General features: G+C 42.4%; 2 protein-coding genes across 3 annotated transcripts; one reads left to right on the top strand and one right to left on the bottom strand.

The window, feature by feature from the left end:
- Positions 1-112: 112 nt before the first annotated feature.
- LOC112877068 (protein HGH1 homolog) lies at positions 113-5,694 on the bottom strand. The gene is made up of 7 exons (XM_025941271.1): positions 5,207-5,694; positions 4,498-4,576; positions 3,837-3,985; positions 2,885-2,998; positions 2,267-2,398; positions 797-910; positions 113-337 (listed from the first exon to the last, which is right to left on the bottom strand). Exons 1-7 carry the CDS (start codon positions 5,594-5,596, stop codon positions 284-286), a joined length of 1,032 nt encoding a protein of 343 aa, XP_025797056.1. The 5' UTR covers positions 5,597-5,694; the 3' UTR covers positions 113-283.
- A 1,337-nt stretch (positions 5,695-7,031) lies between these two features.
- On the top strand, positions 7,032-11,925 carry LOC112876400 (probable glucomannan 4-beta-mannosyltransferase 2). 2 transcript variants are annotated; one of them, XM_025940499.1, is made up of 9 exons: positions 7,044-7,661; positions 8,622-8,720; positions 9,333-9,585; positions 10,033-10,143; positions 10,268-10,404; positions 10,503-10,616; positions 10,695-10,894; positions 10,975-11,172; positions 11,277-11,925. In XM_025940499.1, exons 1-9 carry the CDS (start codon positions 7,392-7,394, stop codon positions 11,437-11,439), a joined length of 1,545 nt encoding a protein of 514 aa, XP_025796284.1. In that variant the 5' UTR covers positions 7,044-7,391; the 3' UTR covers positions 11,440-11,925. The 2 variants fall into 2 exon arrangements, with proteins under 2 accessions (XP_025796283.1, XP_025796284.1); XM_025940498.1 differs by having other exon boundaries at positions 7,032-7,661; positions 10,503-10,894.
- The last annotated feature ends 300 nt before the right edge of the window (positions 11,926-12,225 follow it).

Raw genomic sequence — 12,225 nt, 5'->3', positions numbered from 1 at the left:
TTCTGCCCTGGTCGGACCCAACATTTAACATGGCGCCAATCAATCAATTCCCAGTTAGTTTCAGCGAAAACTACTGGAGGCCCAGTTAATGCATATCCGTGTTCTGAAGTGATGGTGTGAAAAACTGAGCAACTCGAAACCATGTAAAAGACGGCCAGTATGCGCAAAATTTTCCACATACATTTGTCAATTCAGAAGCCACATCACGTAGCTTTTGCAGTTGCAACAAGACAAGTAGGAATAAACAAAAATACAACACCATTTTTTCCTCCCAGGGGTGGGGTCATTGAGGCTTCTCTCCTCCTTGCTCTTGTTCACCTTCACCCTTCCCAACAAGCTGCCACATCCAACAAAACTTGAGTTAACCCCTCATAAACAACATCGATACTATCATGGCAACACAAAAGCTCGAGCATGGACTGATCCAATGCTAAAATGTACTTTCTTTGGATTTTACATCGACTCATCATAAAGCACACTTCCCAATGGCCTAGCCAAACCTCAAAGGTTGAACAGCACACATGTCATGAATCAAACATAACAGCACTGGAGCAGATGCAGGATACAAAAACAAAGAAAAGAGATATTTTTAACAAGAATATCATACAGTGACTAAAAGTCGCACAAGGTAAAATCACAAGCAAGTCCTACATCACATAGCTAACTCTAGGAACACATTATAAACATCAAAGACATGCAAAACAACATTCGATTAAGAATTAAAAACCATATACATAATATATGTACCACAGGGTAGAATTAACCATAGAAATACTAGAAAGTTCAGCAGTTATACCAAGGAACCAATCAGTTCATATGCTTCCATCACTTTCGGGTCATCTTCATCTTCATAACCAACCTGCAGAATTCTTGGCCCATTAACTGACCAAAAGGACCTTCGACCATCATCCTGAAAAAATGAACTTTCAGCAATGATTAAAGCAAGTGGCAGAGTAGCGTGAGACGTGGGAACCAAAATGATCTAAAGTCTTGAAGTCATTTTCCAAAATAATTGTTATAGACTATATTGGCCCTTTATTTAAAATTCAGGTGATAAGTTGGTCAGGAGGGCCTAGTCTGTAATTGTTTCATGCATGAGCTCCAAGAGTCCCAGGTAGGAGTCCTTTTGTATTGGTTATAATTTTATTCTGTTACACTAAACTTCTGGTTTAAGCTGTGAATACTCAACACCCTTGAGCACCAGCCATACAATAATGCCATATTACAGGGTACTATCAAACAAGAGTGTGTGTGGCCGTGGACCACTTCACCTGTCATTTTGGGTTCATTATAGCTGGAGTTTGGTGATCTACTGACCTGGGCCACAAGAGCAGCCCCACTAAAACCTGGTGTATGAGGTATTGAGGTGGAAAGCCTATTTATATGCACTTAAAATTGGTCCAGTGCATTTTTCAAGCTCCGGTGGGCTGTGAACAATTGAAGGAAGATACGACCATAGAAATCTTCAGTGCAATTTATTTGTGTCAAATTGTCCTTCTTTTGCACCGGCTATTGTTTTCCTTGATAAATATCAGATATGAGACACTCTTCTGGGTGTCTTTCTCCAAAAAAAAATGGTCAGGTGGTAAGGCAAGCACCTGTTTGCATGGATCCACCCCTTCTAGTTCAACAAGTAACCTATCTCAGAAAAGTGCATTATGTGGTGCTGATAATTCATTTCAAAATAGAATTAGTAACAAGGCTGCAATTGCCGGTATTCAGTGTGATTAAGTCACGTTAATGCATATATTAAGAAGTAGTCAAGAGCAATTTGTTTTTCTTGAGGTGAATAGTACCGGCCCATTACTATTTATCAATAAGCTGATTTCTCTTTCCCATTCCTCCTTGCATGCATTTTGTCTGAGCTCAAATTTTGCAGGATGATATCATGAATTAAACTTTTTTGGAATTTAAGTCTCATAACAGGTGGATTATGTGGTTGGTAACATGGTAACACCTAAAGGAGCTGTAACACAGGAGATGTTCTCCTGTCTCACAATTAATGTTGCTATTTAAGGTTCACATTTCACAATACAAATGAAAAACTGTACAACATGATCAACATGTCTAAAATGGCTAGGGACAGATTGACAAATCTGACAATTGCGGATGTATATAGGATAATTTAGTTGAATGATTACAAGGGGAGAGAAAGGATTATATTTGGTTAAGACATCTCAAAACGACACTGCAGAAAATATTTGAATAATTGGAATTATGCATCCACAATGAAACCAAAGCCACTACCATGGAATATTAAAATTACCTGCAATACGATCATATAAATAGCCTCCAGTGTCTGTTGCCGAATTTCAGAATCCTCAACAGCTTCTCGTTCATGAGAGAGTGCACTTGATAGCTCAAGTGGCATTTTCGATCTGTCTTCTTCACTATATATCTGTAGCATATCAGCCAAAAGACGTTGAGTAGTACACTGACACATGAATGTTCATCATTTAGCACAAAACAATAGAAAAAGAGTCTTTTTGGGCAATTACTCAAAGAGGCTAAAAGCCATAAACTTTCGCAGGTAGAGTAACAGATCCACTGTTGTCACTACGGATCACTGCGTCTGTACTTTTGCAAAATGTATCAAGGAGACTGAAAGTGCAAGGGAATGATGCACATAAGCATTTTCACAAAAATACAAATGTTGAGCAAAGCCTCCAACAAAATATGTTGCCAGGAGAACTTAACCCATAGACACAGTCTTCTACAAGAATATGCCTTCTAAAACATATAATAAAGTTTACTACTCATTGGGGCACACAAGTCAGAAGGAAATGAAAATTACCAGGAAAAAAAGATAAGGGAAACTGACACATAAAAGATTATGCCAATAAAAGATACTGTTGCAAAAATGAGAAATGTTAATGATATGTACCTTCTTTCCAGCTACCGGCAAAAGCAGAGCTGGCCAAAGATATTCTGCTAAAGAAAGCAAATTCTGCAGCTGAGTATCAGCTTCAAAGCAACAGTTTCGGATTGTACCAGCAACCTACAAAAAGTTACAAAGGTATAGAAAAGCAAAAAAATTAGTAGGCATGCAACAATTTGATAATAATTTATACTAGACTCGTAAAATAACAATACAATTCAAAAAGAAAATTATGGCACTCAAGACTAGAAATTGATGCAAGGCAGCAACTAATTCTAATTGATGGTAAATCAAGAATTGGTACATGCATAAAAATAAGATAGCAAGGAGTTTTTAAATAATGTGGCATTACAAATTGAATTATCAGCAAACTGATTTGTTAACATTCCCCTTGTGTGTCTGCAGTAGAACACTGCACGGCAATTAATTAAAATACCACAGCAGCTGATGGCATGCAGCAATGATTAGTAATAGTACTCCCTCCGATTCAAGATACATGTCATTTAGTACAGGGGTGAAGCTAACGCTAACTTTACCATGGTGCACCATTCAAGCAACAGACATAGCTTTATAGCAATACATGGTGAACATGAGTCAAGTTAGTGGCAAAAATTTTCATTTCCTGGTGCACTAGTACCAGGCTAGCTCAACATAGCGCCGTCCCTGGTTTAGGACATCGGCGAAGTCTACCAAAATGAAACTTTCACCAATAATTTCTATGAAAATATTTCAAATGAAGATAATTAAATATTTTGAAAGTACTTTCCATGATGAATGTAGTAGCATCTATCTTATTTTGTCAATCTATGTAATATTTTATATATATTGATGATCAAAAGTTGCAAAAAGTTTGACCAGCAGAAATCCAAAAAAAAGAACCAATCAAACTATGTCAAAAGTAGGGAAACCAGGAGCAGCCAATTGAGTGAGGGAGGGAGGAAGATTAAGCAGCACATACCCCTTTCTTTCTAAGTTGGTTTGTTGAATCAAATTGTCGAATAATCTGCTTCAGAAGACCTCTCTTAGGTTCCATCAATATTCTCCTTCCAGCTTCAACCTTAGATATATTGACAAGTATGGAGGCAACATATTCAAACGTGTCTTGCTCTGCATTATTAATTAAAAAATAAGTTCACTTATGTGCCAATTGAATATTTGGCGCTGACTCAAGACAAACAATCACCAAAGTGGTCAGGAGGTTACAAAAGTAATTGCAAAAATGAGAAGTAGACCAATCGGCAAAAGGAAGGCAAATTTAGATAGAAGCTACATGTGGGCAAAATAATGTTTTAAACCTTGTGAAAACATTGCATGATCAAGTCATAGTATAAATGTATGGTACAATTCATCATTCTGTTGGCGATGTTTACTGATCATGAGCTGCAATGACATAGTACATAGAGTTTCATCCTCTTGCATAAATTCACATGAAAATGTAATCAGACGGCAAGAAAATTAACTAAAAGAAAAGGATCAAGCACAACCAAAATGAGATGCAGAATCTGCAATAACCAAAAAAAACTAATTTATTTAATGTCTAAAACAGAGGAACTTCAAAGTTTCTTACTTGAATGTAGAAGTTACATTAAATTTGCAATTTATAGACAGAAGAAACTAACCTTCGGAGTCACTGGATGACCTACAGAATGATCGCACAAGCTTTGCAACATACAATCCTTGCACCTTTTCATCCCCAACCTTTCAAAATGACAGGGATCACATTAGTCTTTCCTTGACTGATCTCATCACTTGGAAGGACTCAAATAAACAAAAGGATCACGATTTGAAACCAATGCAAGAAATAACTAGTCACAAACTAAGCATATAGTGTGGATACCAAAAACACGAATGATGTGACAGAGTTATATAGCACTGTTTGGGGATACAGAACCTAATCAATCAAAAGCAATGACAGTTGTAACTTCAGCAGTTATCAGAAATGATTTGGCAAAATAGATGGCAGACATCTGGAAATACCGTAGGAACAACATGTAGTATAGAAACAACACAACTGTAGTACAGAACCCAGAATTGAAACAGCAAAGTGGCTAACACCAGCCGATGCAACAGTCTATGGTGATGCAAGTTCCTTCATTGAGAGAAGACATATTGGTTGTTAGGACTAAAACCGTTCTCCTTTTGTCCTTCCAGAGAAAATCAGTAATGCCTACAGCAATCACTTTTTCTCCAAACAATAATGTTTGAACCTCATCGGCAACTATCATATTGCTCAAACAGAAGGTGGTGTCAGTAAACGCCATCAGTATAGATCAAAATTTCATATTGGAGCATGCGAAATTCGAGAGGGAACAGAAGGCAGCAACGGACCTGGAGGAGCGCGGCGACGCCGGACGCGACGTGGGTGAGGTTGACGAGCAGCATGACGAGGCTGCGCGCGAGCGCCGGCTGCTCCCCGCCGCGCCTGGCGACGACGTCCATGGCGGCGTCGACGGCGCCGAGCGCGACGAGGCGGGTGGCGAGGGCGGCGTCCTGGCTGAGGTTGACGAGCGAGTCCGCCGCGGCCTCCCCCGCGCCGCTCCCCGCCGCGGAGGCCAGCAGGCGGAGCAGCGCCGGCAGCGCGCGGTCGGCGCGCGCCGTGAGCGCCCGGAGGCCGTCCTCCCCGCCCGTGAGCCCACGCACGATGTCCACGGCCGCGCTCCGCACCTGCGGGTTGCGGTCCGAGAGGAAACCGATCAGCTCGTCGAGCTCGTCGGCCATGGCGGCGGCGGCGAGGGTTTAGCTCGTTCGTGGGGGCTTCAGGAGACTTTCCAGGGGCCAAGGTGTGTGTTCGGCGGCCGGCGACGCGATGGATACGGGTGAGACCATGTTTTCGCGAACCTCGCGCGGACACGTAATTCTCCAGATTACGTGTCCGGCATTGCCCCAAGGACAGCGGCAGCGCCACCGACCCAACACACGCAGGAGGACGGCAGGAGCGGCTGGGCGCAGAGGATCAGATGAGCCGGACAGCAAAACTGCAAATGGGCCGGACAGCGGGCCCGGTTCGCCTGTTCGCATGCATGGGGGGCCCGCTCCTCGTGCATCACGAGTATTTTCCGCCCGTCATTTATCCCATCTAGACTTGGTCAATCCCCGACGGACGGCCAGTCATCACGCCACACCCCACGACGCCGGTCGTCAGATGCTCAAATACATGGGGCGTGCACTTTCAGTAGTCTTAGCGTTCCCGACAAGGGTCTTTTTGAGGGGTGTCCATGGTTCCTCCAGAAAACTGCTCGTTTCACCACTTTGTCACGCTACTACCAATTGTCTATATCTTTACTGTTGCCTTGCGTAGCGAATATGAAGAAAAAAGATAACGATACGTACGTTCCTTGCTGTCTCTCCCCACACTTAGGCTCCGTCTGAATCCCTTCCCTTCATTTTCAAGGATTAAAATCTAGTCAGTAGAGTAGCCTATTTATCTTGAAATATAATATTCCATAACTTTTCAAAGTTTATATATAAGCTTATTTTAAATTTGTTGGGGTAGGAGATGGAAATTGATTTTATAGATTTTCATGTTATATCTTTAATGTACAATCTATAGCACACTTTTCGATTCGCTTCACTATAGCAAAAGTGCAGTGCATAAGTATCTCTCATGTATGGCCAACAATAATATACAAATATATTACACACATAACTATATTATATTAACTTAATTAATTTATATTTAAATTATGATTATTAGAATGGAATTCAATTTCAAAGATCCAAACGGAACCTTAACGAATTATTAATCGTAAATAAGAGCAGGATGTTCAGTTTGGAGGCTCAAACATCCTGCTCTCACTTGTGATGTTATACTGTCGATTGTCTATATCTCGGCTGTTATCTTTCGTGTATTCTTACCTGTTGAAAATAAAGGGTGGCGGCAAATAGGTGTCAGTAAGTAAGACTCTAAACGCGTAATACGTATTGCTTTGGAAAAACCAATTCTAGAAAAGAAAATATAAAAAGCAATAGCATGCCACTGCTATCTCTCCTACCACTTAACGTTCGTAAAATAAGAGCACGATGTTGAGTTGGAGCTTCAAACTCGAGATAGATAAGTTTCACCGTAGGAAACCTAACCTGTTCGTTCGATGTTGAAGGTGCCATGAACGAACGGAGTGCGCGCATCAAAGATGAAGCTCTGAGCCTCTGCACCACGCTGGACCACCCGGGTACGTTTTGTGTTTGCACGCGCTCAGGCACACAGCGAGCTAATAGGCGCATTCCCAATGGCGCCTACCACCGTCGTCGGGTCGTCCTCGCAACTTTCCCCACATCCTGCTCGTTCCTCTTCCTCTCGTTGCGTCGCGGCCGCCCACGCCACCGCCATCCGCAGGCCGCAGGCCGCAGCTACCACCACGGCATCACCCCAACCCCAACCCACCCCGCCCTTTCGAAACCCAACTGAAAAAAGGGCGCACGCAGCCAGAGCTGCTGCACGCGGGCGCACCCACCTCCCCACTCCTCCCAACGTTCCGTCCGCTCCAAGCAAGGCACCCAACCCGCGCGCGTCCCGATGCCGGCGCTCGCCGCGGCGGCCGCGGCGTGGGCGCTGCGGGCGGCGGTGTGGGCGTGCCTCGCGGCGTCGGCCATGCTCGTCGCCGAGGCCGCGTACATGGGCCTCGCCAGCCTCGTCGCCGCCGTGGCGCTGTGGCGCCGGCCCGGGCGGAGGTACCGGTGGGAGCCCATGCCCGGGGGCGTGGGCGGCGACGTCGAGGCGGGCCCCGCGGCGGCAGCGGAGTTCCCCATGGTGCTCGTGCAGATCCCCATGTACAACGAGAGGGAGGTGAGCCGTCTGCGTTACTGCGTTTGCGTTTCAGAATCTCTGCTTCTTTCTTCTGTGCAATAAAGCTGAATGCGCGCTGCAACTGCAAATTGCAGTTACTCGTCGCGATCGCGAGATTGTACTGGTACAGCTATAGGAATATATATATATATAGAGAGAGAGAGAGAGGGAGGGAGGGAGGGAGGGAGGGAGGGACGCGGCTTACAAATTGACGAAGGTTTTAGATGTGGACCTATGGTCCCAAATACTTGAATGCGTCGTTCTGATAATTTCTGGGGGATTAATCAAGCTACTGGTTTGGTGGCTTCAGGGCGCCCTACTTCTGATAAACACTTGGGTGCCATTTCGGTTATCTCTGAATGAACTGGGGATGACGAACTGACCACTTGGGGAATTTATGAAGCTACGAGTGTCGCATTGTGTTTGTAGTGTTCTCTCTTTACTCTCAAGGTGGAGTTAGTATCAGAAATGGGCCCCACTGTTTACGAGCACACTGCACACTGGCTTTGATTAGTGGAACCGTGATGCTACCACTTAAATATAGTTACCCACCTACGGCATTGCATTCCTTTTACAAACAAAAACTGGAAATACCTTGGTTGCATGGGTAAAGGGAACGAAAGTCTTCCTTACAAAAAAATAGTTGGGAGGAATGGAGACGGGTGGGCAGAGTACAGTGTCTGCGCTTACCATCCTGGCCTGGTGTCAAGTAAATCAGCCCTACTGTGCAATTTATGATGTAAGTTGCTGCGTAAGATGGATGGGGACAGTCTCGTTTTTCTTGCTGTACCGACATTGTCACTAATGCAAGTTTAGTCCTTTGTTTGCATCGCTGGGCAATTGACCAACAATGCTAAAAAGCAATAGTTTTTCCAAGATGTCTGAACACTGCTCTTGTGTGCCTTGCAGTTTTATAGAATTTGACACTGGAATCAATGGGACATTTGTTTCTTTTTGCAGGTGTACAAGCTATCCATTAGTGCGGCGTGTGCCCTGACATGGCCACCAGACCGTATTATTATACAAGTATTGGATGATTCCACTGATCCGATAATTAAGGTAGAACTTGGTTACAGGGACATGGTTTCTCTTGATTGACTAAAAGTAAATACTTTCATATAATTCTGGGTCAAATGTGCGGTGGTCGATGAGAAGCATTTTCGAACGTTAATTGTGTGTTAACTTTATAAAAAAATGATCAGTTTCCCATCTCAATGGAGCATATGAATACAAAGTACTAATTTGCTAGGTTAGCTCCAGCAACACTGCTTTGGTCTACTATATTTATCAGTGGGATAATTTAGTCACTTAATGAATACCAAAAATCAATGCTTCAAAAGATTTAAAATTTAGAAATGCTTTGATGCATTAACCGGAATGTTAAGAATAAAGGGATAGAAAAAGCTTCTATATACTGCACGGCCATTGTGGAAGATATTAAACATATCTGTGTTCGCCAGCAGTCGGGCATAATGCAAGTTACAAGATGTGTTAAACATCTATAAAGTACCTAAGCTTCTGTTTTTTCTACAGAAAAGGCATTACTATCGATGTCTGGAACCCCAAATGCTAATGCAGTATATGTGCATGACATCAAGAGCATCCGTTTCATGGTTGTTTTTTGATAGTTATGCCACTGTAATATGTTGACATCATTTTCCTCAAATGCAGGAACTAGTGGAGCTTGAATGCCTTGATTGGGCCAGCAAAAAGATTAACATCAAGTATGAGGTTAGAAATAACAGAAAGGGATACAAAGCAGGTGCACTGAAGAAGGGCATGGAACATATATATGCCCAACAGTGCGACTTTGTTGCTATCTTTGATGCAGATTTCCAACCTGAATCTGACTTCCTTTTGAAAACTATACCGTTTCTTGTGCATAACCCAAAGATTGCACTTATACAAACACGTTGGGAGTTTGGTAAGCATGAAGATATCATTTTCTAGTCATATATATCTTTACGAATATTCCGTTTTCGGAGTTCCTATCCTTGTTGGAAATTAAAGCAAATTATGTTTTGTGCGTGGTTCTGACAAGTCACCCTTGTCTTGTTCATGAGTATTCCTTTTTATTTGTTAAGAGAGTAGATTTGTTTGGTCAGTTTGGATTCTTTTGTTCAGTTAGTTTGTTTCATTTAGCTAATTTCTTAATTCTTAGAGTTATCCAAGTCATCCATGTAAAATACATGGTAATTTGTCTTTTTAATCAATTAAAATATCACCTAATCAATTTTAATCAATTTGTCTTTTTAAGCAATTTCTTCACCATTTGCCATGATAGTGGTCATGTTGATGAAGTAAGTGAGGAGTTTTGTTCATTATGATTACAGGATGTTCCTGACCTGGCCTTTGCCGGGCGATTTTGCAGTGAACTATGATGTTTGCCTGATGACAAGGATACAGAAGATGTCTCTAGATTATCATTTCAAAGTTGAGCAGGAATCAGGATCATTTGTGCACTCGTTCTTTGGCTTCAATGGTAAGAGCTGGTTCGTAGCTGTACACTGAGGTTTTGATTTTTTCCTGAGACTGTCTGTTTCATGTCACAAAATGGAGTGTGTCAAATTGATTGAAAAATAATAACAACTGTGTTCTGTTTGCAGGTACAGCTGGTGTGTGGCGTGTATCTGCTATTAATCAATCTGGGGGATGGAAAGATCGCACCACTGTAGAAGACATGGACTTGGCTGTACGGGCAAGCCTCAAGGGATGGGAGTTCCTGTATGTTGGTGATATTAGGGTATTTGGCCGAATCTCTGCAAACTTCAAATAATTGCTTTTTGCTGAAGCTATGATATGTTGTGCCATGTCAGTATTACAATTGCAAATCTTATACAGGTTAAGAGTGAACTTCCAAGTACCTTCCAAGCCTACCGACATCAACAACATAGGTGGACTTGTGGTGCTGCCAATCTCTTCAGAAAAATGGCATGGGAAATCATTACAAACAAGGTTTGTCTCCTCGGACCCCACTCCATAAGGCATTGCGATGAGTTTGTCATGCAACAGTTACCATCTGACATTTTGCAGGAGGTGTCAATATGGAAGAAACATCATCTGTTATACAGCTTTTTCTTTGTGCGAAGGGTTATCGCCCCCCTTGTGACATTCTTGTTTTATTGTGTTGTGATCCCTTTGTCTGCAATGGTTCCTGGTGTCAGCATTCCTGTATGGGGGCTGTTCTATATACCCACTGCCATTACATGTATGAATGCCATAAGAAATCCTGGGTATGCATAATCTAACTGCAACAACCTTCCATCTGCATGTTAATGTTGCCATCTTTGTATGACATTATGTAATACATCAGGTCTCTCCATCTGATGCCCTTCTGGATTCTGTTCGAGAATGTCATGTCCATGCACCGCATGCGTGCTGCTCTAAGTGGTTTGCTCGAGACTGCGCGTGCAAATGACTGGGTAGTCACTGAGAAGGTAGGAGATCCGGCGAAGGATGATCTTGATGTTCCACTCCTTGAACCAGTGAAGCCAACCGAATGCGTTGAGAGGTAACTGAAGAAGCTTGGTGTGTAAAAGACATTTTTTGTGTTGAAAGAATAAATAAACTGCTTCTTGCAGAACGTGCTTATGATTTTAATCTTTGCCTTTGCAGGATTTACATTCCTGAGATCTTGCTTGCACTCTGCCTCCTAATATGTGCCTCATATGACTTGGTCCTTGGAAGCCATAAATACTATCTTTACATCTACCTCCAGGCCTTTGCATTCATCATCATGGGTTTTGGTTTCGTTGGAACAAGAACTCCATGTTCATAGCAGCTTTGATGATGTTACTAGTCCCCATTTCACAATTTGCTCCTGTGAGTACAGCTGAACTTTGTATGCATTCGTGCAAGGTAAACCTTATCTGATGATATTGTTTTGCATGATACTGGGCCATGCTTAGTCTAGGGAGTTTTAGATTCCTAACAAAAAAAATTCCTTATTACCACTGGCAACTCAGAATTTTACGATTTGCCACTGGTAAACCCATTTTCGCTGACATAATGCGTTTTCTCAATAATCGCCCTATGCTAGATGTATTTGCCTGTAGTAGTCCCATGTCAGATATATAATTGGGCATGGATTTCAGATTTTGGGTTCATAGTTGTAACAGGAGGAGAGGCGAGTTTGTATCCTAGGTTCCTAGCTGAATTAGGAACCTTGTAGCATATAGTTTTATGATTGTCATGTGTAGAGATGCCAAACCATGGATGTATGAACATAATAAAAAGATGATGAAAGATGGTATTGATTCTTGTATTGAGATAGAGCAGTAACCATTTTATTTCAACTCTTTGCTCTATTCTGCAAATGGTGGGGCAATGTGGGGTTCTAGATCGGTATCAAATCAAAGCACAAAAACCATATATGATTGGCGCTACATGTGGCTCTTCTGCCACATAGAAATGCAAGCAAGTGAAGCAAGAATCTTTTGCTTTCTGGGGTGAGCAAAAAGGAAATCTAGCTGGTTCGTTTGCTTTGTCGGATGCTGAATGGTCAACTTATTTTAATTACACTCACAATGCACGCACACTCACCGCTACGAACATCTTTGAATAT

Source organism: Panicum hallii, chromosome 9 (genome assembly GCF_002211085.1).
Source record: "Panicum hallii strain FIL2 chromosome 9, PHallii_v3.1, whole genome shotgun sequence".
Lineage (NCBI taxonomy): Eukaryota > Viridiplantae > Streptophyta > Magnoliopsida > Poales > Poaceae > Panicum > Panicum hallii.
Note: the sequence above shows the minus strand (reverse complement) of the source record. Positions and strands in the feature narration are given on the sequence as shown.